This window comes from Lipotes vexillifer, unplaced genomic scaffold (assembly GCF_000442215.2).
Source record: "Lipotes vexillifer unplaced genomic scaffold, Lipotes_vexillifer_v1.1 scaffold1783, whole genome shotgun sequence".
NCBI classification, from domain to species: Eukaryota; Metazoa; Chordata; class Mammalia; order Artiodactyla; family Lipotidae; genus Lipotes; species Lipotes vexillifer.
In genome coordinates, this window is record NW_006777435.1 from 85,957 (window position 1) to 113,596 (window position 27,640).

General features: G+C 46.5%; 1 protein-coding gene across 1 annotated transcript; it reads right to left on the reverse strand.

Annotated features, from left to right (window-relative positions):
* Positions 1-27,630, reverse strand: CRKL (CRK like proto-oncogene, adaptor protein). Its single transcript, XM_007451004.1, has 3 exons — positions 27,290-27,630; positions 15,750-16,215; positions 1-170 (listed from the first exon to the last, which is right to left on the reverse strand). The coding sequence occupies exons 1-3, from the start codon at positions 27,598-27,600 to the stop codon at positions 36-38; spliced, it is 912 nt and encodes a 303-aa protein (XP_007451066.1). The 5' UTR covers positions 27,601-27,630; the 3' UTR covers positions 1-35.
* Positions 27,631-27,640: the final 10 nt, after the last annotated feature.

Consider the following 27,640-nt stretch of genomic DNA (forward strand, 5'->3'; position numbering starts at 1 on the left):
CAGGACGATGAAGCAGCAGGCACAGGGCAGCAGCATCACTCGTTTTCATCCGGGTTCTGAGGGTCGATGATTTTGACGTGCGTGAAGGGGAACAGCCCTTTGCGCCCGTTCACCTCGCCTTCCCACTGGCCATTTATGTTCATCCTTGTGACTTTCACGATGTCACCCACCTGTAAGGCGGAGAAAGAAGACGAAGTCAGCGTTTTCTCTGAAAGCTAAATCACACATGCTATTCCACTGAAAGGAACCAACACATTTTCTTCTTAGGGCTCTCATTTTTCTCAGTGCTTAGACCTAAAATCAGGCTGTGGGCTTCCCTGGTGGTGCAGTGGTTAAGAATCCGCCTGCCAATGCAGGGGACACAGGTTCGATCTCTGGTCCAGGAAGATCCCACACGCTGCAGAGCAACTAAGCCCGTGCGCCACAACTACTGAGCCTGTGCTCTAAAGCCCACGAGCCACAACTACTGAAGCCCACGCGCCTAGAGCCTGTGCTCCGCAACAAGAGAAGCCACCGCGATAAGAAGCCCGCACACTGCAAGGACCCAACGCAGCCAAAAATAAAAGAATCTGCCTGCCAATGCAGGGGACATGGGTTCCAGCCCTGGTCCAGGAAGATCCCACACGCCATGGAGCAACTAAGCCCATGTGCCACGACTACTGAGCCTGAGCTCTGTAGCCCACAAGCCACAACTACTGAGCCAGCACACTGCAACTACTGAAGCCCGTGTGCCTAGAACCTGTGCTCCACAACAAGAGAAGCCACAACCAGAAGCCCGAGCACCACAATGAAAAGTAGCCCCTGCTCGCCGCAACTAGAGAAAGCCTGCGCGCAGCAACGAATACCCAATGCAGACAAAAATTAAATAAATAAAATCAGGCCGTGCCAAAGACACGAGGTGCTACCAGCAAGCCAGGGTGCTTCTGCTCAGCTGTGCGAACGTGCTCTGAGGCAGCCTTTTCCCCCCAGATTGGCTACTAACTCCAACGGCACAGAATGAACACCTGACTCTGAGAACGGTTCAACTTACGCAAAAAGTGCATTGAAAGAAACAAAGCGGGACTTCCCTGGTGGCGCAGTGGTTGGGAGTCCACCTACCGATGCAGGGGACACGGGTTTGTGCCCTGGTCCGGGAGGATCCCACATGCCGCAGAGCGGCTGGGCCCGTGGGCCATGGCCGCTGAGCCTGCGCGTCCGGAGCCTGTGCTCCGCAACGGGAGAGGCCACAACAGTGAAAGGCCCGTGTACCGCAAAAAAAAAAAAAAGAAAGAAAAAAAGAAACAAAGCCATCTCCACCCTATTACATGGGAAGGAGCTGCTGCCGCCAAGAACACCCTGTCCGCTGCCTCCCCTGCAGCAGCGTCTCCCACCGGCCAGTCTCGGGGGAACGAAGCCCAGCTCAGAGAACCTTTTCAAACCAACCTTCAGCTTCAAGGTGGTAGGAATCCTACCTACGGCCAGAGGACAGGCATCAGCCAGGGGCTGCTTTGCTCATCAAGGGGAGGCAGCAATTTTGACTTGGGTGTGGTTTTCAAATTGTCTGCAGACCTTGAGCTCTGAGGAGGTGCTTTAAACTCCAACAGATGTCAGACTGGGACTTCAATCTTGTAAATGTGTATTTTATAGAAGTTAGAAGCAGTCAAGCGCGTTCCTGCCCCATTACTCCGTGCTGCCCTGTTGGCTGCTGCTCATGTGCTTTCCTTGGAACGAAGCTTCCGTCCCACGTGTCTGATGGGAAGGCCCCCGAGAATAGCGAGGTAAAGGGCAAAACACACCTCTCACTGCACGCAACGAAGTACACTCAGAAGTGAGCTGGTTGAGGGGGGTTAACACAAGATGGTATCTACCATTCACGTTATTTCCAATGTTTTCTGCCCATTGTAAAAGTCGACCACCCCCGCAACTGCCTTCTTAATTCTTGTAAATCTCAATTTACAAAACACCTTTATATTAAAAAACTTTTAATCTGACATCTATGGGGTTCCACGCGGTATTTCATTTTGGAAAAGGTATCTTCTGCTAAAGCTGCTGGGCTAGAGAGCTGACTGCTGGCCCGGAGTGACCAAGGGCCCTGGAGGCGCCCAGGGCCCCAGGCAGAGCCACACCTGCCCTTCCTGGCTCCCAGGCGTTCAGGTTACAGGGCCGGCTACTGCACTCTTAAAACCAAACTCCAGGCTCTAAGATGGCTCCTGGTCTACACGAGATGAGCCATTTGTATGGAAGCACCAGGACATCACTCAGCTCACGGGGGTGGGAGACGCAGTGCTTATTAGGTGACGCCGGTGCGAAACAAAGGACTGAACACTGTGCCCGTGCCCACCCAGCCTGTCCAGGTGGTGATTTCATCCTGACTTGTGCACGAAATCGAAGGCTCAGGCTGGGGAAGAGCTGCGGACGAGCTGGGGACGGAGAAGGAAACACACCGCCAGCAGCTGCTGCTGCGGGGGCCAGAGTTCGATTCAGCAAACGCTGCGAGTCAGCAGCTTGGCTGTGTGGCCGCCTTTTCAGAGGGTTCTTGCTGCAGGGCTCAGCCTTGATCCTCCACACACTCCACCCTCCTGTAAGGTAGGCTGGAGCAGGGGGGCCAGGGCAGCACAGCCCAGCTGCACAAGGATCCCTTGGCTCCCCAGCCACTCTCTGCCCTAACGTCGCATCCCTGCCCTGAGGTCTCCCCCACACCCTGCACTGCATCAACCCACTTGCTCACCGGGATGCTCGAACCAGCACACCAACTGCTTAACTCCCCAAACCTACTGCGGTCACACTTACATGGACAACAGCGCTATTACCAAATGGAACCTCTTGCCTTGTGGAGACCGGCTTACTTGGGAGTACTTGCCAAAATGACAACGGAAAAGAGTGTTATCCCCTGAGGCTCCCTGGTTAGAACACAGTATAAATTCAGTTTAAGTTTTAAAAAATGGGGGGGGGACGGTCCCTAAGTTCCCAGTCTGAATTCTGACTCAAACTCCTCTTATTTAGGAAAACTACAAATTCAACTTTACTGTAAGATGGCTTGTAGAGTTAGTTCAGTAATTAAGAATTAGATTTTATATAATGACAAGTCGCAAGACAAAAATAAATGCACTATAGTATTCAGATTTTTGTAGCCAAGTACTAGATATGTATATGTGAAAAACAAGGTGTAAAAAGCTAACTACACGTATTTATAAATTAAATTATTATATTTATTTTCAAGCTTATGTCATCACTCAACTTTAACACCTAAGTTGGTGGAACAATTAAAATTTTAAGGTTAACAACTGGTAATTCTATTTTAAGACTTGTATTAAAAATTAAGTTGTAAAATACTTCAGTGGAAAATTACAACTGAAAAGACAAGTTTTCTCTTGTTTTGCCTTAAAAGGAAATAAAAATTTGGGGGAAAGAATAAACTAATTTAATATAAGAGTTAAGTTTTAAAATGTCTTTAGTAGACTTCTAAAATACAGATTGTTTTAAGATTAGTGCTTAGAGTTCAAGCATTGCTCCCTTTCTCCAAGTAACAATGTTTTTATTCATAGGTGGCAGAAAGAGAAATGTCTTTCTTATTCATAACTAGGATATCACACCAACGTTTCTGATAATTAAGAATAAATTCATATTCTTTGAAGTGTACCAAAGATTTAGCTTTGTAATTTGTATATTCTTTTCCTACTGTACAGAAGTCATAAAATAGGAAAACTCTGATTATGACCACATTGCTATCTCTAGTGAAGATATTTGCCAGATCGGATCCAAGGAAAGCTCTACTGCAGATGGAACCTTGAGCTGCAATGGAGACTGCAGAAATCACAAAGCTGAAGATCAAAGGGAGTTGAAGTCAATGGGGATTTGCAGTCATGACTTGTGTCCAATCTGTCTTATTCCATTAAAAAATGTATTTAAGCACAAACTTAAGACATGAGATGAAACTCATTTAACACAAAAATTAAGATGGGGCCTATGTGAGCAGAGAGAATCCTCTGCAGGCAGGAGCTGCTGGGATACTACAAACCCAGGCCCTGCAGCCACCCCCACACCTACCTCCCCCAGACCCTTGGCCTCCTCAAGTCTCCACTGCAGGAACCAGCTGTCTCATGCCTGGAGCACAACAAGGCCACCGATGTGGGGAGCCTCACTGGCACATTCTCTCTCCAACATATGAGAGCATGTTCTTTCCTTATTTCCTTTTCAGCTAAGAAAATGATTACCTGTCTTTATTTTTTAAATAATGAAATAGGAAAGAAATGAAAATTCATGGATATAAAATTACTGACACCATTACAAAATGACTTATAGAAAATACATATAATCAATGTACTGAAATAAGTATAAGAAAAGGCAAGGACATGAGACTTCCCTGGTGGCACAGTGGTTAAGAATCCAACACGGGTTCCAGTCCTGGTCCGGGAAGATCCCACATGCTGCAGAGCAACTAAGCCTGTGTGCCACAACTACTGAGCCTGCACTCTAGAGCCCGCGAGCCACAACTACTGAAGCCATGCGCCTAGAGCCTGTCAGACTCTGACAATGATGTTTTTTTAAAAAAAGACTAAGGCCAGAACAGCTCAGACTAAAAAGAAACAAATATAATGCAGTTTTGGCTGACAGGTGCTGTTGGTAGATGTCAGGATCAACGGCTTCTCCCCAAGACTGAAGTTTTTGTTTGCTCCACTCATTTGACATCCTACAAAAAATACTTTGGGAATTCTGTCTTTTATCTATGCTTATCTATCTTCACCTGGACTCTGGATGCCCAGAGTGCATATATTTTGCCTCAAGTTTGTAATCTTAGCCTGCCTTAGCCGATGTTTGATAAATGTGCAAGAAAAAAATCTCACTTTCCTGAAAACCTGGCCCCAGCAGCCCTCTCCCACATCCTGGTTGAGCTTATTCCTCCAGTCCGGGGGCCAGGAACATGCTGAGACCTCTTGTGCCCCCAACTGCCTGGCTCTACCAGCCCAGCCACCTTCCATCCCCTGCCACCCTCACCATTCAGCCCAGCTCCCAACCCTTCCTCTCCCCCAGCCTGGCCCCCAACTACCACCAAGGAATTCCTGGGGCCCAGGTCAATGGCCCTGGGCCAGTCCCCTCCCACTGATGCCCTGAGGCACCTGAAGCAGGAGACTTCACCTCCCTCTTGCTCTGCTGCCCCTCTGCCCCATGGGGGCTCCATTCTGCTTGCCCTCATCCCCCACCCCCACACAGTACTCTCAGAAGGAGGAGGCTGGTCTCGCTCATTTCGCATTCCATGTCACAGGGCTCTTGTAAGCTTTCCAGGGAAGTCTGCAGAATCAGGGAAAAGAGAAAAAACGGACAGGCTGCTGTCCGCACGTGCTAGAGACAGATGGCCAAGTAAGCAGCAAGGTTCTGAGGACAGAAGTGACAGGCACAAGGGCCTAAGGACAGTAGAAGACAGACCTTTTGAAAACATAAAGATAATTAGGTCACTGCTCTGCCTTTGAACCCCCAACACCATTTATTTGCACAAGAGCACCATCCAAATTCCTGTCTCCAAGGCTTTGCTTCCTCTGGTCCCCAACTCTTCCTATCTCTGACCCTCACCCCGATCACAGTGGCTTCCTTTCAGTTTCTCAAACCTGCCAAGGTCTTCCCCAGAGATGGGCTGTATGACAGATACAGGGACGTGATGTACTGGAAGTGCGACCACACGACTGCACAGCGTAAGATGTTAAAAACCATGTTCCAGGCTACTGCCCAGCACCGCCAAGCTGGTCCTAAGAAACCTTGGATCTCTGCTCTGCTTCCACAACTGAAGGAACATAAGCAACCCTGACCAAAGTCAAACACACCTTAAGGACAATCCCAGCTCCCATAAACAGCCTTATAAAGCTGCACACGCCACCACTGAGAGCAGGAAGGGCTCTGGGCGGCCGCCACTGGAGATGGGCTGGATTCTGTACTGTGTACTCAGGACACACCTGAAACTAAGATCTAAGATCTACAACAGCGGGAGGTAAGCAGTCTCTGCTTAAAGCAGGTTTAGGGTGGCACCATGCGGTGACTCACGCTATGACCTCTGGAGTGGGGCAGGGCTGGACCGATGTCCTGGTTCTGCCACTTTTAGGGCTACGTTACCGTGACAAACTGTTCAAGTTGTCCAAGTCTCCGTTTTCTTTTGACTTCGGAAGGTTCTTGCAATAATTAAAGGAAGTACTAAATGGAAGTGTTAACCACAACACCCAGCGAAGTAAACAGTAGCTGCTACTGGCGTAGAGATTCCTGAGTAGATCCAGTCCCCACCCCATGATCATGCCCCCGACCAGCTGTCACTGTCTTCTGGCTGGTTCCGGGGAGAACTGGAACCAGCAATGGAGAAGCACTGTACTAAAGTGGGTTTTCAACCCTGTCAGTAACAAGGGTCCTCTCAAAACCGACGGGGGATGGGAAGGATGCCTGTTAGAGGGAGGACATGAGGGGAAGGCCTGGAGACTCGAAGTCTGATACGTCACTGTGGAGGGTCCCAAGTAACGAGGAAGACCACGGGAGGATGCAGAGGAAGGTGTCAGAACATCCCACCCACACCTCTGCCAATTCACTCCTGACTCTGACGGTCTTCACAGGATACCTTCTGCTAATTCTGCCTAATCAGTTCAGTGAGATGTGCTGCACGTCGACTGCAGTTCCTACCCTCTTCACTGTGAGACAGACAATAAATAACCCACTGTCTAGACGTGGCAGACACTCAGCAAATGTCTGTTAGATGATAAAAACAGTGCAAAAAGCGAGTGGCTGAAAAGCAGTATTGAGTCCACGTTGCAGAGCACAGGGGCGAGGACGAGGCCTTCGCCTGAGGGACCCTGAGTAGCAGAGCCCGGCTGGGTGCAGCCCAGGAGGGTAGAAGGGCTGGGAGACGTCTGATGGCCACCTGACCATTAATGCCACACTCTGGCCTTGCAGGAGCCCTCACATGTCAAAACACAGCCCGTCACTCCTCGTGCTGTTTTCTACCTCAGTTGAAGGCCCCCTTCCACGGGTCCGAGCCCCAGAACACCACACATGGGACGGGGCTGGCTGTGGACTGACTTCTTCCACGGCTTGACCACACAGCCCCTCGGGTCCAGGGCCCAGCACGGTTGGGAGCTCTCAGTGCTGGTCCGGTGCCCTTCCTTGGACTTCATGGTAGAAGGGCTGAGCCCAAAGCAGCACTCACTTTGGAAGGCAGATAAATCTTGAAGTGGTTGGGTACCAGCTCAGCTCAAGGACCAATGTGAGCCTGGAAGATGTGGCCAACCCAATCAACAGATTGAGAAGACATTCCTTACGTCCTTATGTCCTTTACTGTCACCCTGTGACAGTCCTCCTCATGATAAGAACTGCCAGCGCACTGGGGAGGGTTTGCTTCAACTCTAAGATGGAGCACACACTAGCAGGCTCCATTCTGTGTGAGGCTGACACGAGGCACAGGAAGAGGGAGATGCCAAGAGGATACTTCCTGATGTGGCCATGGTCTCCTGGAGCCCTACCTGTCCCAAGTGTGAACAGGAGCTCTGGAAATTACTCTGCCGCCTGTCTTCTGGCACCTGATTCAAAGAGCAGTCCTCCTTGCAGGAGGCCCCAGCACTGGCTGCCACAGCAGCTTTCTGCTTCCCCAGTCAGGCTCCATAAAAACAAGATCAGGAGTGCAATGGGTTACACTGGAGTCAGAAGTCCTAACTTCGGTGACAGGAATGGGTCTCAGATATTAAAGAGCCTCAAAGTATATGCAGAACTATATGTAAATACATTAATATATGTTGTTTTTCTGGAGAAAGAGTCCACAGCTTTCACCAGATTCTCAAAGGGGTCTGTAACCCAAAAAAGATATAAAACAAAGCAAAAACCCACGTGCTACAATCACCAGGCAGCTTTCATCCTGCCGTTTGTGGCTTTCATTCGTTCACTCATTTAACGCATGCTGAACATCCATGTGCCAGGCCTGGAAGGACACAAGACAGAAAGAAGCAGACAGCCCACCCGCCCTCATGGAGCTGCCTGGGCCCTTTGCCTGCTCTAACACTGCCCCGTGTGCTCTGGGCACCTGCACCTGAATCAAACCCTCCATGTCCATGTGCCCTGAGCAGCCCTCACCTACAACCGGATGCTACTGACTGGTGCTTTTTTTTTTTTTTTTAATGAATTTATTTATTTTATTTATTTTTGGCTGTGTTGGGTCTTGGTTGCTGTGCGCGAGCTTTCCCTAGTTGCAGTGAGCGGGGGCTACTCTTTGTTGTAGTGCACGGCCTTCTCTTCTCATTGCAGTGGCTTCTATTGTTGCGGAGCACGGGCTTCAGTAGTTGTGGCTCGTGGGCTCTAGAGTGCAGGCTTTGTTGCTCCGTGGCATGTGGGATCTTCCCGGACTAGGGCTCAAACCCGTGTCCCCTGCATTGGCAGGCGGATTCTTAACCACTGCGTCACAAGGGAAGCCCTACTGACTGGTTTTTAATATTGAAGACTCAGTCTCTTTAAAATTGCCATTATCCTTCAGGGTATTAACTTGGTTCAAGAGGGCTACTTACTGGTTAACACTTCTTATGAAAACACATGGGTTTATTTTAGGATGAGTCAGGGGTTAAAGGTATGCCGTGGTGCAAGAGAAGGTGTGCTATGGAAAGGAAGAAGTAAAACCATCTCCATTCATAGATGACCTGATCCTATATGTAGAAAGATTCCAGAAGAAAGATATTAGAGCTAATAAAACTCAGCCAATTTGCAGGGTGCAAGATCAACACACAGTATCAGTTGTGTTTCTATACACCAGCAGTGAGCAAATAAGAATGTAATTCCAGGGAACTCCCTGGTGGTCCAGTGGTTAGGACTCGGCGCTTTCACTGTCGTGCCAGGTTCAATCCCTGTTGGGGAACTGAGATCCCGCAAGCTGCGCAGCGCAGCCAAAAAAAAAAAAAAAGAATGCATTTCCATTTACGATAGCATCTAAAAGAATAAAGTAACGGAATAAATTTAACCAAGGTGATAGACTTGTACACCAAAAATTACAAAACACTGCTAAAAGAAATTAAAGAAGACTTAAATAAATGGAAAGACATCCAGTGTTCGTGGATAGGAAGACAATATTTTCAAGATGTCAACACTACCCAAAGTCATCTACAAATTCAACACAATTTCTATCAAAATTCTAACAGCTTTCTTTTCCCCCCAGAAATGGAAAGGCTGATCCTCAAATTCATATAGAACTGCAAGGCATGCTGAATAGCCAAAACAATCTTGAAAAAGAAGAACAAAGTTGGAGCACTCATATTTCCTGACTTCAAACCCACTACACAAAGCTATGGAAATCAAAACAGTGTGGTCTTGGCACACAGACAGACATATGGATCGATGGAATAGAATTGAGAGTTCATAAATAAACTCATACATCTCTGGCCAACTGATTCCAGGGATGGAATCCATGCCCCCTGCAATGGAAGCACAAAGTCCTAACCACTGGACCACCAGGGAATTCCCTGGCCAACTGATTTTTGAAAAGGGTGCCAAGTCCATTCAATGGGGAAAGAACAATTTCTTCAACAAATGGTACTGGTACGACTGGATTTTCTACCTGCAAAGAAAGAATTTGGATGCCCATGTCAATCCATATACAAAAATTAACTCAAAATGGATATATGACCCGAATGTAAAAGCTAAAACCATAAAACTCTTAGAAGAAAACATGGGGGTAAATCTTCATGACCCTGAATTTGGCAATGGATTCTTAGATATGACATCAAAAGCACAAGCAGCAAAAGATAAAATAGATAAGATGGATTTCATCAAAATCAACAACGTGCATTAAAGTACACTGACAAGAAAGTACAAAGACAACCTACAGAACAGGAATAAAGTATTTAAAAATCATACCTCTGATAAGAGTTTAATATCCAAAATATATGAAAAACTCCTAAAACTCAACAACAAAAACCAAACAACCCAATTTAAAAATGGGCCAAAAAAAATAAAATAAAAATAAAAATGGGCAAAGCTCTTCAACATTTTCCTAAAGAATATATAAAAATGGCCAAGAGGCACAGGAAAAGACACTTAACATAATTAGTAATTACAGAAGTGCAAATCAAAACCACAAGATGCCACTTTATAGCCAGTAGGATGGCTATAAATTTTAAAAAGAAGGAAAATAACAGGTGTTGATGAGGATGTGGAGAACTGTGGATTGCTTGTGGGATTGTAAAATGGTGCAGCCACTGTGGAAACAGTTTAGTTGGCCTCAAAAGTTAAAGAGCTACCCAGCAATTCCACTGTTAGGCATATACCCTAGAGAACTGAAAACAGGTATTCAAACAAAAGCATGTACATAAATGTTCGTAACACTATCCTCAATAACCAAAAGGTGGAAATAACTCTAATGACCATTACCTAATGAATGGATAAAGAAAATGTGGTCTCTATCCATACAATGGAATTTTATTTAGCTATAAAAAGAATGAAGATACTTGCTATAACATGGATGAAGCCTTAAAACATTATGCTCTGTGAAATAAGCCCAATCCAAAGGACAAATATTTTATGATTCCATTTATTATATGAGGTATCTAGAATAGGCAAATTCATACAGATAGAAGGTAGACTAGAGGTTACCAGGGCCTCAGGAGAGGAGGGTGAGGGGTTACTGCTTAATGGTTATAGTTTGGGGTGAGGAAAAAGTTTTGGAAACAGTGCTGATAACTGCACGACACTGTGAATGCAATTAATGCCACTGAATTGAACACTTAAAAAGGGCAAATTCTGTTATGCACATTTCATCACAATTTTAAAAAAATGAATAATTTAACATGCCAAAGACCACTGAGTTGTACACTTTAAATGGGTAAATTGTATGATATGTGAATTTTATCTCAATAAAGCTGTTTAAAGAAAGACTGTGTGGGCTGAGTCCTAGCTCTACCACATACCAACTATGAGACTGTCAACAAATTAAACAAACCTCAAGTTCTAAGTGCATAAAATGGGGCAGCTATGAGGATCAACTAAAATATTCTCTGTGAAGCCCTAGCTGATGGTTCTCCTTACACAGTAGCTATTACCACGTATGGAAAACTGAGGTTAGCTTAATGACCAGGCTGGGACTGGCCTTGTCTGAACCACACTAGGGCCCCAATTTCACAGTACTCTCACTCAATTTACATAGTAAGAAAGAGGAACAAAACCCTTTTAAGAATATTCTCTAATTCACAATCCAATGAGAATATGATACGCTAGAAAAAAAAAATGTTACCTTAGGTACAGAATTCCCAAAACTGGATGCTGTTAAGGACAAGTGACACGTCAATGACAGAAGGATGGAGAAGGAGCCCGGCAGCCCTGATGAAAGTCCTTAAGAAGGTGGGTGTGAGCTTGTGGGCATCTCTGACAAGCCTTGGTGAGGAGGGGAATCGCTGAGACAGAGCAGCCCCCTCAAGCTGGGAGACTATGCCTCTGACCCTTACAGACCTCCACATGCAGACCCGACATCACTGTGGGCATAGAGTTCCAGCCACAGGAACTCACAGCTGATCCCGGAGAGCAGAAAAACACAATCAGCACTGAGGAAACCTAGATTTGCTTTGTAGATAACTTCCTCTCGGCAAGTAGAAGCAGCAATGAAGAAACTGCTAACACAAACACTTAATTCTAACCAATGAAGCAAAACCAACTTGTGGAAGCAGAAATCTGGGAATTCTAGGCCAGTCAGTGAAGGAAGTAGTACCATGGTCTACTACTAAGTCTTAGTAAGTTCAATTCAAAAGATTGAGACCAGATGCAACTCAATGTCTAGGGGTTTTCAAAATGGGGAGTAGACAACCCAAGAAATGTAAACAACACAATCGCAGATGACCCCAATGGGAGTGAAGAGCAGGTTTCTTGAGCATGCTGGTGAGCTCACAGAAAAAATATGCACCACAGATGAAAGGATGGCCTCATGCTGATAAGGACAGATATCCAAGTGCTGACCAAACACACTGGCAAACAGAACCAGTCCAGTGCTGGTCATCTGCCACAGAGAATTATATCACAGAACACTTGCAGGCTTATGAAGGGTCAAGTCTCTTGGTTTTTGTTCTAACAGGGATAATGGCAAATTCTATGAAACACAAAAGGTGAGCTTGAGATCAAACCTGGACAAAATTCTGGATGCAATTAGCAGACAGATGGTTTATGAGCATTTAGAATGGGAAATAGGGTCTCCGGAAGGCAGCATGGGCTCAGTCAGGAACAAGTCACACCAGACCAACCTCACTGTCCTTTTTTAGATATCAGACATGATCAGGAGAGGCTGCAGAGAAGGATCTGGATCGTTCATTTATGAAATGTGCAGATAACATGAAACCGAGGGGGTGAACAACAGGCTACATGATGTAATCAGGATTTTGAAAGACCAGAAGCATACAGGTGGGTAAGACCAAAAACACCAAAACCAACAAACAAAAACCTCAAGAGGGACAACTGCAGGGGCCCACACTGAGCGAGGCTGGTACAGGACAGGGATGAGGCGGCTGGTTTCTCCCTGGTGGGAGCAGAGACCATGTCATGAGACTGTGTCCCAGGCTCTACAAAGACGGGCCCTCTGCGTTGCTCCCCGCTGCACTCCCCACTCCTGCAGCCACATCCAGGCACTCAGGAAACCTCTGCTGAAGAAAGGAATGTTTCTGGAGGTGTCCATGGTGAGGGTGAGGTAGGAGCTGAGGCATCAGGAAGACAGGGCTAAGGACCACCCCACTTGCCCTCCTTGACTCCATCGATCCATCTCCACTCCCTCCACACCTCACCTGCAGCCCCTACCCCACTTCACCACCGTTCCCTTAGCCCACACCACGGGGCACTGCTCCGTGAGGCTCCATTCAGACTCCTGGCTGTGCGTGCCCAGAGCTAAGTACAACTCTGAAGGTGCTAACAAATTTCTGCCCTTTTCTAGTCAGGAAAGTATACTGGAATATGAGTATGGGAGACAGATATTATTATAGGGAGACTCAAGCATTTGCTCTAAATTACTTAAAAATTAATCAATAAAAAGGTAAACTGCCCACCTGCAAACTTCAGAACCTCTAACAGTTGTGAGAAACCGGCGATTTCATGCCTCAAGGAAGGCCACAAGAAAATTGTTCACCTCCTCAGCTTTGCTCTCTGCTGATATGGTCACAGCTCGCGTCCAAGCTTTTGTCTTTTGCCCAATACACCTAACACTCTCAATAACCTGCAGCTACACAGTGGTGTTCTCTTGTTCCTGCAAGCTCTTCCTTCTGCCAGGCATGCCTCCTCCCACTTCACCCAGCGAACTTCTAGTCATCCCTCAAAACTCAGTTCAAGGGTCACCTCCTGCAGGAAGCCTTCCCAGACCAACACCCAGCCACATTCGCATCTCCTACCTCCATCTCTGCTCCCACCTATTCTGTGTTATCAGATCACTTACCACACTGCTGGTTTCTACCTCTAATCTTTCATTAGGTGGCAAGCTCTTTGGTGGCAGGACCCTACAAGACACCCCTCACAGGTTGGATGCATGAATGGATGATTAACAAACATACATCAACTCTCAGAGCCAGGGTGCCTTTTAGGCTTAGAGAATTTGAGAAACGTGCCCAAGATCACACCAGGAACAGCTGGGACTCGAATGCGGGCCGCTGTGTCAGAGGACACAACTTGGACTGCAGGTTATTTTGCAATGACCACAGCACCCTTGCTCCAAACATTCTCTTCTGCCAACGATCTACCTTTGGAAAGGCCTTCGCCACTCCCCACCACCTGAGAACACCCCTGCTTCCCAGGAGCCCTTCCAGCCCTGCTCCACCAAGGGCACAGGAGGCTCCCCTTTCAAACCAAATCCCAAGGATAAACTCGTTTCCTAAAAAGAGGTAAGCAAGAGAGCAAAGTGTCTAAACAAAGACCTCTCTTAAAATATCTCTTCGCGTGCAGGAATGTTCTTTCAAAACTCAAGTTTTATGAAAAAACCTTGTGAACTAACTCAGAAAGTAAAGTTCACCTGAACCATCCTCACTTTGTAACACCATCTCAAGGGGAATAATGAAGCTTCAATTACTGGCACATTTTCTCCTACTTGTCTCACCTTTCTTATTTTAATTTTAATACTTTTCCTGGTAACCTAATTGCAACAGTCCCAAGAGGGGACTGTTTTTAACAAGATCCGACAGGCATCAGTTTTAGAAGATAACATAATTCACAGACATACTTATTTATGGCATAGCTGAAAGTCTCATTTAAACACACAGCACAGGAAATACCATGAAGTGGAATTTGGCAAAGGTCTATTTCTTGGGTCCACTAACACTAATCACCTAAGGCAGCCTTTCACGAGGCTGACACAGCTGGGCTGGTGTCATGGCTGGGCTGGTGTCACGAGGAGGCTCAGGTGTGGAGACCTGTCTCTGGGGCCTGAGGCTAGAAGAGCAGTGTTAATGCCGAGAAGATGGGTTATCTTCAAATATGCTTCACGAACCAGGCTCCTTCTCCTCACCCCGGCCTCCCTAAGGCACCCAGCTTTGTATCCACTCCCCAAGCTCTGAGTGATCCCCTCTACAAACCCCTGTGCACACTCCAAAGAACACACATGGGAGACAGGGGTTTCTAAACCACACATCTTAGAGCCAGAAGTCAACACACAGGCGTCCTAAAGGGAGTGAGGCTTTAAATCCTGGCTTAGGTAAGAACCCACTTCCTGACTTCCTTTAAGGGGCTTGGAATTCTGACTGGGAGCCTGGACCCCCAGGATCTCACCCTGGTGTGCCAACCATCAGCTGCATAACACAACTCTAAATCCTAGCTCCCCACTCCCATGAGGAGACCAGAGATGTGGAAGTGCTCCCAGAGCCTGAAACCACTAAGCAAACTGGAAGGTATTTAGAGCCCAGAACACCCCAAGTTATTTTAGGGTGCTGAGGTGTGTACGTGCAGGGGCAGGTCTGTGGGAATGAGAAGGCCAGCAGGCCTACTGAGCCAGGCCTCCATCTGTGGAGGGAGCCTCTCTGGTTCCCTTTCTGTTCTTCCACTGTGAAGTATAAAAGCACCAGGTCCTCCCCAGCCCTGGTCCCCGCCTCAGATGCTCTTTCCTTAGAGCCAACATGAGAGGGAGAAGTAACCTCAGACTCTGAACCAAACCTCCAGGTGTAGTTCACTTGGGTATTACTCTTGGTCGAAATAAACCTGAGGATAACCAGTGAAAAAAAACACACAAAAATCACAGCTCCCTTTGAATCTGAGGGCAGGCTGCTCTGAAGCAACAGGCCCCATGACTTCATCCTCCTGCCATGCACCTGGGCTGCCTCCAGCTCTGCCCTACTGTGACCTCAGGGTGAACACACGCGCAACAAGCAATAACTTAATCTCAGTTTCTCTAACACACATGTGATGTAATGATACTAAGAAACAGTATAAAACCGTACTCATAATGATACTTACATTGCAATGTGTGATTCACAAACCATTTTCATAAGTTATCAATAAACGAAAGAGCAGGGAACTGTGGTACCAAATCCCATATTCTAATACAATAATATTTAGGGCCCACCTCACTTATGTAATTTATATAAATTTATACATCAGTAAAAAAATAACACACAAAAATATATGGGACCATTCTTCTAAAAATATGCATTTTTAGGGAATTCCCTGGCAGTCCAGTGGTCAGGACTCCGTGCTTCCACTGCCTAGGGCACAGGTTCAATTCCTGGTTGGGGAACTGAGATCCCCGCAAGCCATGGCCAAAGAGAACAAAAACTGAGTGTCAAAGGACCCAAAGAACCAGCCTTAGTAGATTTTACCTCTAATGCCAGGGCGGTCTTGTCATAAGCACAGGGCACTCTTTTCTGAATTGCTTTTGCAAAGACAGGTCCATTCTGTGTGGATGGCAAAGGGCTGACCGCTGCCCCAGGAGTGCTGGAAACTGCAGGCAGAGGAGCCGTGGTCTGAGGCTGAGCATACGCGTGAGCAGGTTCTGGGATCCCGTAACTGTTGGAATTCCTATTCCCATGCTTTCCGTGTGGCGAGGACCTCACAAGCTTTTCCACATAAGGGACGGGAATCATCCCCACCCGGCCATCCTTGTTCCGGGCACTCCACCACTGTTCTTCCGGCTTCTCTATTATCACCAGGATCTCACCCTTTTTAAAGGGCAGGTCTTCGGCATCATTCCCAGGAAAATCATAGAGAGTTCGTACATATTCCAGATTTTCTTCTGCTGTAGGCAGGCTGGGTGCTGATACAGATCCCATTGGTGGGCTCGGATACCTTCAGAGAGAGAGAAAATTAAGAGAAAAATCTTACTCTATACCAGTGTTTGCCAAACTTTTAAAATAAACCAATTAACTCAATAACAAATTACTTCCCTCTCCATATTCTCAGTCATTAAGAAGGTCCTGTCGCACTGTTTTACCCTCTGTAGTTTGTAATGCAATCAAAGTTAATATCCTGAATATTAATGTTAGATGCATAGCACCCCTCCCACATATCTCTGTTTCACAGGAAGCTTTTGTTTACATATACAGATACCTGGTCTGAATTTTTAAAATTATTTTTAAATCCCCAGTAAGTTCAGCTGCCTCCTTCCTTAGGCCCATCACAACCACCACATACTCTTCCTTCTGGTCCTAATCTAGGGCGTGCACCCTGCACACTTCCCCGGGCACCCAGAGAGATGAAAAAGGCCTCTGTGCCGCTCAAAATATAAAAACCAGAAAAGGGAGTATATACTTGCATTATAATGTTAAAAAACACACCCATACTGCATCTTGTACAGGAATCATCATCTGAGCCTCAAAATGAAAACGTGAAAATTTTCATGGAAAAGCTCAGACGCAAGAGCTCTCACCTAAGCATCACACCCCTGGCCACCCGCTCTCGGAGCCCCCCTGTGAGTCTACCCCGCACACCCGGAACCACCTAGAGTCGGTTAGAAAAGCACTGTCCCGGGCTTCCCTGGTGGCACACTGGTTAAGAATCCGCCTGCCGGGGTTTCCCTGGTGGCGCCATGGTTGAGAGTCCGCCTGCCGATGCAGGGGACACGGGTTCGTGCCCCCGTCCGGGAAGATCCCACATGCTGTGGCGCGGCTGAGCCTGTGAGCCATGGCTGCTGAGCCTGCGCATCCGGAGCCTGTACTCCACAACGCGAGAGGCCACAGCAGTGAGAGGTCCGTGTACGGCAAAAAAAAAAAAAAAGAATCCGCCTGCCAATGCAGGAGACACAGGTTCGAGCCCTGGTCCAGGAAGATCCCACGTGCTGTGGAGCTACTAAGCCCATGTGCCACAGCTACTGAGCCTGCACGCCTAGAGCTCGTGCTCCGCAAAGCCTGTGCACCGCAACGAAGAGTAATCCCCGCTCTCTGCAACTAGAGAAAGTCCATGTGCACAGCAACAAAGACCCAACACAGCCAAAAATAAATAAATAGATAAATAAATATTTTTTAAAAAGTAAAGAAAAAGAAAAGCACTGTCTCCCTTCTCTTCAGCAACACCCCATCTGGAATGCCCCTTCTGCAAGAGAAGTACAGAGGTCTCTCTTCACCTAAGAAGTGTTCTGGAAAGTTGCGAATACATGAAGTTTTGGGAAAACCTATTTTGCTGTTAGCATTTCCTCCCCTTAACTTTTTTGAAGCACATAATCTACACCAAAGTAACTTCACCCAGAGTCTCCACCTCTTTAGGGGGTGACGCCTGCAGAGTCATCACCAAGGCTGGTTCTGGAGCAGCCCGAGGGAGAATGCTGGGATAGGGCCTATGCCTGCCTAACCACTGACTACAGTTGTTTTGCCTTCCAGTAGATCATGGCCATTCCCTCTTTTTCCCCCAATTAATGACCTAAAAAGTTGTTTCACATAACAACACGATATCCTAAGTTGAAGCACTTTAATTTAAAAAAAAGTTTCTTTTTAAAAAAGTGTTACCATGTTACAATGTTCAGCAAAAAAAAAAAAGGAAAACAAAAGAGAAAAAAATCCCACAGTTCCTGCCCCAAGGTAGCTACAGTTCTCCCTCCCTCCTCCCTCCCATCCGCCCACTTTGCGGCTTGCTTTCTTTTTTTTAAAACATCTTTATTGGAGTATAAATGCTTTACAATGGTGTGTTAGTTTCTGCTTTATAACAAAGTGAATCAGTTATACATATACATATGTCCCCATATCTCTTTCCTCTTGCATCTCCCTCCCTCCCACCCTCCCTATCCCACCCCTCTAGGTAGTCACAAACCACCTAGCTGATCTCCCTGTGCTATGCGGCTGCTTCCCACTAGCTATTTTACGTTTGGTAGTGTATATACGTCCATGCCACTCTCTCACTTTGTCACAGCTTACCCTTCCCCCTCCATGCTCTAGTAGGTCTGTGTCTTTATTCCCGTCTTACCCCTAGGTACTTCATGACCCCCTTTTTTTCCCCTTAGATTCCATATATATGTGTTAGCATACAGTATTTGTTTCATTCTCTTTCTGACTTACTTCACTCTGTATGACAGACTCTAGGTCCATCCACCTCACTACAAATAACTCAATTTCGTTTCTTTTTATGGCTGAGTAATATTCCATTGTATATATGTGCCACATCTTCTTTATCCATTCATCTGTTGATGGACATTTAGGTTGCTTCCATGTACGGCTTTCTTTCTTAAGAGTCCCATGTACAGGACTTCCCTGGTGGTACAGTGGTTAAGAATCTGCCTGCCAATGCAGGGGACATGGGTTCGAGCCCTGGTCCAGGAAGATGCCACATGCCACGAAGCAACTAAGCCCACGAGCCACAACTACTGAGCCCGTGTGCCACAACTACTGAAGTCTGCGCCTAGAGCCTGTGCTCCGCAACAAGAGAAGCCACTGCAATGAGAATCCCGCTTGCCGCAACTAGAGAAAGCCCACGTGCAGCAACGAAGACCCAGTGCAGCCAAAAATAAATAAATAAATAAATTTATTTATTTATTTTTAAAACAGAGTCCCATGTATGCATGCTGGGGCAGTTTTTCTGCGTTTCCCCACTATACTGCTCTTGCTTCATTCGGTGAGCCTGCTGCAAAAAAGCATCCCTGTATTTCTGAATGGTTCTTCTTTCTCTCTATTACCATCTTCACATACTCTTGTGATTTTAATTTCCCTGCACTGTATTCCTTGTAAAGCCTAGATTCCTGGATTAAAGAACAGGAATGTTTTCACGGCCCTTGGTACATTTTGCCACACTACTCTCCAAAAGTCTGTCTTTGTAATTTGGCAAAACTTACATCTTTTTAATGTAAATGACCAGCTTCACAGTAGTCAGGATACCTTGGTGGTTGGAAGAGTGATTTAAAACCTCAAAGGCCTTATTACTTATTAACAACCTGACAACAAAGGGGCAAACTGCTTACTATCAGTGTATCTAAAAAAGAGTGAGCAGGAACAGCAAAACAAAGAAAAGGCTGACACTTATACCTCCATTGGGGACTGCCTACAGTCTTGGCAGACAGTAAATTATTGAATCCCCACAGCAATCCTGGGAGGTACAATGCTTTTCACTTGGATTTTCACAAAGCAGTGTCCTCACTCACAGCCTCTCAGCTCGTCAGCCGCAGGGACAACCCGTGGGTCTCTCAGGTGTCTTGAGAATTAACGCTGTGAGTGAAACACCCACAACAGCTCCTGACCGGCACTAAGCACCCCATCAGCTCCTCACCCCCCACCCCTGAAGGTACACCCCTGATCCTAATTCAAGGGCCATGGAGATTCTGTGAGAGTTTGGGTCACACTAAACAAAACTCAGATACTTCACCAAGAGCACACTTGGTTCCACTGCAGACGCCTCCAAGGGTTATTTTACTGTTTAGACAGTTAAAAGTTAAAAGCAGTTCCACAGACCGTAAGAACACTAGTACAGCTTCAGTAGGGATTAACACTAATGACATCCATTTACCCAGGTACCCACTGGCCTTATTATGTACTAAGAACTTGGGGGACAAACAATGAATTAAAACCAAGTTCCTGCTCTCAAAAGACTGCAAACTTAGTAGCGACAGAGACTGGAAGGCAAATGAGAGCACCAAGTGTCATTCATGTGTCCCACAGAAGCTGACGGGGTCAAGTTCTGCTAAGGGTCAGAACAGGCAAGGGGACGGTACAGAAAAAGCCAAAGACTAGCCCCCTTTAAAGCTGAAAGATTTCGTGGAAGACAGGCTTACGCATTCTGATTCTACATCAGAAGATTTAAGAGGCCCAAGGGTTCAAACGCTCCCTTCCCAGCTTCCCCACAGCTCGCGGGGCTGGATGGTTCCCACAAGCAAGGCCAGAAGCGGGCTGGCCGGCACACATTTGAGGCTTGCTGGCTACATATGGCCTTTGTCAGACAGTCTTCTTTTCATATAACCCTTAAAAAAGTAATGACCATTCTCGGCTCCAGTACACTATACAAAAACTATCTGTGAGTCTGGCCAAGGGGTCCACAAACTATGGCCTGCAGGCCACCGGCCCACCAGCTGGTTTTACAAATAAGGTCTGAGTAGAACCCAGCCAGGCCCATGCGCTCATGGGCTGTCTGTGGCTGCTTCCGCAGTACGAGGGCAGAGCTGAGTGGCTGGGATGGGGACAACAGGGCCCATAAAGCTTAAAGTGCTGAACAGCTAGCCCTTCACCGTGAGCTCGCTGAGGCCTGGTCTAGATAGCCGAGGTGGTGCTGGGGAGGGTGCTCATGCAGACCTGACAAGAGGGAGGACAGCTTACACTTTTTCCACCACTTCACTGCTACAGTGACCTGGGGCTCCTTTCCTGATTTGGCACACGCACAGACATCCCTAAATATGACAGGAAATCAACCTCCCAGCCACACCACTGACAAATTTAAAGCCCTCCACTCCCCATTTTCTCAAACTCGTGTATTCATCAAAATCCCCTGCAAATTACACATTAGTCCCACTGCAGAGATGAAAGCATGATGATGCCAGGTCAGAAATACTTAACATATTAGACCCCACTGCCCAAAGAAATAGGAAACATAAAACTGGAACAACTCATTGTTTCTCAATTGTTTCGCAATTTGTTCCTTCATCAGGACTGTAAATAGCATTCAACACACACACAGTTTCCCAAGCCCATCAAGCACACCAGACCCATGCTTCTTCTTCTCCCTCTCCCTCTCTTGCCAGCTCTGGAAGAGAAGCCGCTCCTCATCAAATGACAATGAATCTCCCTCCTCCTCTGGTTAAAAGCATTCTCAGCTGCATGTATAAATCACAGATAAAACATTTTCTTTAAACTTCAGCTTTAATGCCTTCTATGCTTACAATCACCTTATTCCTGTTAAGGAAGCAATACAATCAACTTCTGGCAGGAGAGAGTTTTAAAGGTCCTGTTCTAGTTTGGTTTTTTTTTGCGGTATGCGGGTCTCTCACTGCTGCGGCCTCTCCCGTTGCGGAGCTCCAGACGCACAGGCTCAGCAGCCATGGCCCACGGGCCCAACCGCTCCGCGGCACGTGGGATCTTCCCGGACCAGGGCACGAACCCGTGTCCCCTGCATCGGCAGGCGGACTCTCAACCACTGCGCCACCAGGGAAGCCCCCTGTTCTAGTTTTTAAAGGAGGTAACATGGATATGGAAGATTTTCCTTATTATATACATGTATACACATACTCTTGTGTATGTATGAAAGATTTCACAATAAAAAGTTGGAAAACAAAACAGATGGTAAAAGAATCAATTCCAAGAAGACTGGCTAAGTACCCGTCTGCTCAAAGTGCTTCCGGCGCTTCTTATCCCTCGGTGGCCCTAAGCATGGAGGACTCTCCCTCCATCCCTGGCTTCGCACCTTCACCAATGGCTCTCAGTCAGCAGCGGCGCCTGCCTCTACACCTCCCTCTGCACCTCCATCCACAGCTTCTCTGCCTCTGCTCATTCTGCGGATTCCACCAAAGCTAGGCCCAAATCTGTATATTTGGCCCCCAACCCTCTTCTCGTTAACAAACCCATCAGATTGCTGAACCCCGCCTGGCTACCCTGTTGAAAACCATCGACCCCCTCCCCCCATCCCTCCTCTCCATTCTCTCAGAGGCACCATTCAATCATCCCTGATGCCACAGCTCTCCACTCACCTACAGGCAACTGCCCAGCGATGGCTGGCATCAGCTTCCACTTTATATTCCCAACACAAGAGATCTCAGTTCAGCTTCTCACAATCCCTTCCCCTGTAACAGCCCTTAATTAACCCCACACTCCAGACTCTCACCACCCCGCCCATACCAGTTTCTAAAAAATAAAACTGACCATGACAGTTCTCTTCTTAAAAACTTTAGAGGGCTCCCACTGCTAAACTCATGTACAAAGCACAGAGGCCCTTCATGGTTCAGCATTCTTAACTTCCTAGCTCGCAGCCCCTCACTCACATGAACCACACCTGTGCCTTTCCCAGCACCTCTTCTACCTCATACACTTGTTCTCATCCTTCAAGAACCAGTTCATGTGAAGTCAGAAAGAGAAAAACAAACACCGTATGCTAACACATATATATGGAATCTAAAAAAGAAAAAAAGGTTCTAATGAACCTAGGGGCAGAACAGGAATAAAGATGCAGATGTACAGAATGGACTTGAGGACATGGTGAGGGTGAAGGGTAAGCTGGGACGAAGTGAGAGAGTTGCATTGACATATATACACTACCATATGTAAAATAGCTAGTGGGAAGCAGCCATATAGCACAGGGAGATCAGCTTGGTGCTTTGTGACCACCTAGAGTGGTGGGATAGGGAGGGAAGGAGGGAGACACAAGAGGGAGGGGTATGGGGATATATGTATACATATAGCTGATTAACTCTGTTACACAGCAGAAACTAACACAACACTGTAAAGCCATTATACTCCAATAAAGATGTTTAAAAAAGAAAAAAAGAACCAGTTCATAGAGCACCTTCCCTTTCAGGCCCTGCCTGACCCTTTAGTTGACCATCCTTGCTTTTAAGCTCCCATGGTATTCTATTTTCATTTGTTCAGTATACTGAGCTTCTCAAAAGCTAGGGCCGTGGTTTACTTCCATTATATGACTTGAGTCTAGCATTGGGCTTTGGGATACAGTAGGCCTCAATATATTGAAATTCCTGCTAAAATTAAAATGCCCAAGACACAGGGAAGCATTTCCCCTAAGCCTGGGTTAAATCTGTTCCACAGACAAGGAGATCCCGTGTGCCACCTGGTTTGCTGTCCAAGCCTCTTCGCCTCACCACTGCAGAACTCACACTCGGCTGTCGTTCCCCACCAGCTGCACATGCCTGATGGTCCCACCTTACTCCTTGTGACCTTAACTCCGACTCCAGGATAATCACCACTGCCCCCTTTCACTTATCAGAAAGAACTAAAATATTTTAGCCTGAAGGAACCTTAGCACCTTAGAACCTAGTCCAACTGTTCAGATCAAGAGCAGAATTCTTAGATAAAAAGTTCTCTGAATTTGAGTCTTAAACAAGAGAAAGGTCACAAAGCAAATGGCTATCAGCACTTTACGTGCCATGGGAACACAATTCTCACCTGAGCGAGACTCCATTCCCAGCGTAATGACGTTTATGGATCCCATCTAAATTGAACTTAGGTGATTTAAACTATTGGTAAGAAGAAACTCAAAGGTTTATCCACAGTGTCCAATTCTATGCTAATCAAAATCACTGTTAATCCTTCTCCCCTACTCCTAATTACAGAAGTCCAAAAGTTCCCTTAAATATTCAGACAGGGGCCGTGGGAGGAGGCATGGCCATGCTACCTGGGGTACCCTCCGGTCCCCCACGGTGTAGCCTCTGTGGCACACGTGTGAGGGTCCCCTCGGGATGCTCAGGTTAGGCTGCACATCCTTTCTCCGCCCTCCCACAGCTACTGTCTGTATCAGATGACATGAATTTGGCCTTTTAAATAAAGTCTCAGTAACCAGGAAGCTCCTCAAGAGCATGACAGGGACTGCTGAGTCAATGTTAGTTCCATATTACCAGCACATGCAATGAGCAATGTCTGTTGAGTAAAAAACAGGGTTTTCTCTATGTGTCAACTTGCCTCAGTTTTTCAACTTTTACTTCTCATGATTTTTCTCCCAGCCATCATATAGCTACATAAGCTAGAATTGGAAAATTTTATAAGCAAAGCAAGCTACGCAAAACACACCTTCAATTTTCTAAACCGTAGGAAAATGTATTTCACAGCTAAACTAAATCCACTCAGAAACCTGAAACACTCTGTTGTTAAACTGGAAATAGCCTCTATTAAAACAGAAACAAAAAAACCAGTAGCGCCTACCTGAATACTAACCACATCCTAATAAACGGAATCTTAAGTGTTTACACTCAAATAAAATGGAGGTGAAAACCACAAGTTTTCTGTTTATCAAATGATTTTTAATATAAAAATTATACCCATATGCAGAAAAATAATCCTTTAGGGTCATTCAAAAATCAAAAGCCACTGACATACCTTTCGTGTTTAAATTTAAAATCTAAGACAGAAATGAATACCACAGACAAACTCAAAAGACAATAAGATAACCCAGAGAACAGACAGCTACAAATATACCAAGTCATCTTTGTCTCTTCCTTTCTCTTCCCCATCATCCCCCCCTCCCACCAGCAACTTATTTTCAAACCACAGCCATCACTCAGTCTACGTAATGTCTCTATGATGGATGGATGGGCGACTCATCAGTCACCATCGTTCTGACCTGGATTGCAGTAACAGCCTCAGGTCACTTCCCGGCTTCAAACCCCTTCCATGGCACCCAATTTCCTGCCTTTGACCATTACCTGTCCAAACTCTTCTAGATCTGCATCTCAGAGCCACACTCAAATCACATTGCTGTCTTTCCCAACCCAGAACTTTGCATAAGCTCTCCCCCTCCTCGCCCAAGCCTTGCTCCTCCTCCCTTCTGCAGTTTCACGCTTTCTCTGACCTCACCACCTCAGGTAAGTCCCTTCTACTAGATCCTCTCAGCCTAGATTGACTTCCTTCATAGCATTCACAAATCTTGTAGTACTTTATTTTTCTACTTTTCTGTCTGTCTCCTCCACTAAAATCTAAGTTCCATGACAGAGAAAGCATGTCTGTCACCCCTCTTTCCCAGTACCTATCACTGGAACATAATTCTCCTGTTATATGTGAATAAAAATATAAAATTAAAAGTTAAGGAACATTCCAATAAAAAAGATCAGACTAGCACAAAACAAGCACCAGTCCTTAAATTCTGAGGAAGTCATACAGTTGTGACCTTTCACTAAGCAAAACAGACCCCCCAAAAGAACTATTAGCCAAGGGGCATGAAACTCTGGCTTCAGGAGCTCAGTTTTGAGGCCTAAAAAAGCTAAACCACTTTATTTATCCTGTCTGGGGTGTGAAAATGCATCGCCCTGATTTCTGCATTTGGCCAAGGCTTGCCTGGCGTAGTCTCCTACAGTAGGTAACACATCAACCAAATCCTCAGGAGAGGCAATCCAGATTTAGTGGGACAAAGTAAATCCAGCCAGGATCTGATTCAACCAGCACTGTGACAGCCCTTGGAGACAGCAGGGAAAAGGAAAAACTAAACTACAGCAAAATGCCTGGGGCAGAGGGCACAGAGGAGAAACAATCAAGGCTGAACTCAAGGGGGTCAGGTAAAGGCCCCAGCACCACAGGGAGGATTTCCGCAGGTGAGGAACCAGTGGAGGGAGGTGCTCCACGGAGGGCCAGCAGTCGAACGAAGGCCCGCAGGTTTGCATGGGTGTGCAGGGCTGGCTCCCGGGAAGGAGGATGAGAGGGGTGAGGGCAGCCACCACACTCACAAAGTTACAAGGGCACCTGGGAAGACGCCTGAAGGGGAAGTTTGGGGTCGTTTCTGCGGGAAGCCGCTGCAGCACAATCCTTTTTCTCCACCCAGAAGGGGATCTAGTTATTCACTCACAGCTGCGCTATAGTACCTGTCACCTCAAAGTAAGCACACACCTGGAACACAACATGGCATGCTAAATGCCTGAAACTAATGATATAATTCACCTCCACAAGCTAGGCAAGTAACTTACTTAAACGTATTTAATCTCATTACTGTAGGTTCTAAGAGTCTCTCCAACCCCTTATATTGGAATTACATGTGCTGAAAGTTGACTCCAGTCACCAGTATCTTCGGGGACCTGGAGATTTCACCAATCAGATTCTTTTTGGTGTCTAGGTCTTCATTATACACTATCTGATTTATAATCACTTTCTCACCAGTTTTTAAAATCCATTTAGCTCTGCAGTTAACCTCAAAGTCATTCCACTGTCATGCTGTTCCTTCTCTATCTCTATTCCACAGAAGCAACGCTGAGGTGTGTCCAGTGGGTGCTCCTTAATTAATGTAATACCTTTTAGTGTTTAGAGCTCAGAGTACAATCCTGTCAGAGAATCTGTAAAGTCAGAAACATCTCATCCTGAAAAATCTGTCTTTTTTAAACAAATGTTTAAGAAATCAACTGGGCAGTGAAATACCTTTTACTTTTAAAATTCTAGGCAATCTCTTCAGCTCAAATTTGGCGTAATTTAAATAAAAGAAACCTCTAGCAAAATACTGATTAAGGCAAATAATCAAATGAAAAGAGGATGCCTAATGATCGGTGTCACTCTGGGTTAACTTTAAAATAGATACTAAGTCATTAAACTTAACACAAAAAGTACATCTGAAATTCAAGTAAGATAGAATTAAGATGAGTGTCATTCAAAAAATTCCCTTAGTAACATTCTAGCCTCATTCCTCCTTGGAATTTAACCAAATGGATTTCCAGTCTATGGACAGTCCAGCTTGGGGGGAAACTGTTAAGAAAAAAAAAAAAAAGTCTTCGTTGAAACCAAAGCACCTTCTTTTACAATTTCTGTAATTAATGTATTATAAAGTAGATGCCTAGGTTATTTCAAACTTGGCACCAGGGTATCAATATATAGTTCTGATATTTCACAGTTAAAGGTATTTGTTTCTAAACGCTAAAGCATTTTCATCTGCCCAGTGTTCCAAAAGCTGCAGTCCAGGAGGTCTTAACCTGGAGTTCAAAAAACTTGAAAGGTGTGTGCAAACTCGTGTGTGCTTGCGGGGGGGCGGGGGGAGAGTAAGCTAGCTTCAGAGTCTCAATCCGTGGCCCAAAAAAGGTTTCAAAAACAACAAAATTCTGCTTTAGCAGGGTAATTAAACCAAGAACGTAACGAAGGCAGAAAGCGTCCATTTTCAACTAGGCACCCGCAACTCAACACATTTAAGACGCACCCCTTCATCAACAATGACCCAGATCCTGACACTGCCTTCGGTTCGGAATGCCCTCCGGAAAGTAACCCGGTTCCGAAAAGGGGGCCACGGGTCCAGCCCCGACCCCCGCCCGCACACGCCCTCCGCGCACCTGGGCGCCGGCTCGATGAGCGTGGTGGTGTCCAGGTAGTGGATCTTGTAGAACTCCAGCAGGGCCGGCAGGTGGTCGAACTCCTGGTCGCCGATCTTGAAGCGGCGGTTGGGCAGTGAGTTGATGATGTAGTGAGACACCCGCGAGTTCTCGGACACGGACAGTACGTAGTCCCCGGGGCAGGTGGACGAATCGCGGACCAGGAACACGCCGTGGCGCTGGCCCTGGAGCCGGGTCTGCGCCTCCTGGCGAGACACGGGCCCCATGTACCAGGCCGAGCGGTCCGAGGAGTCGAACCTGGCGGAGGACATGGCGGGCCGGGCGCTGGGCCGGGCGGGCCGGGGCTGCTCT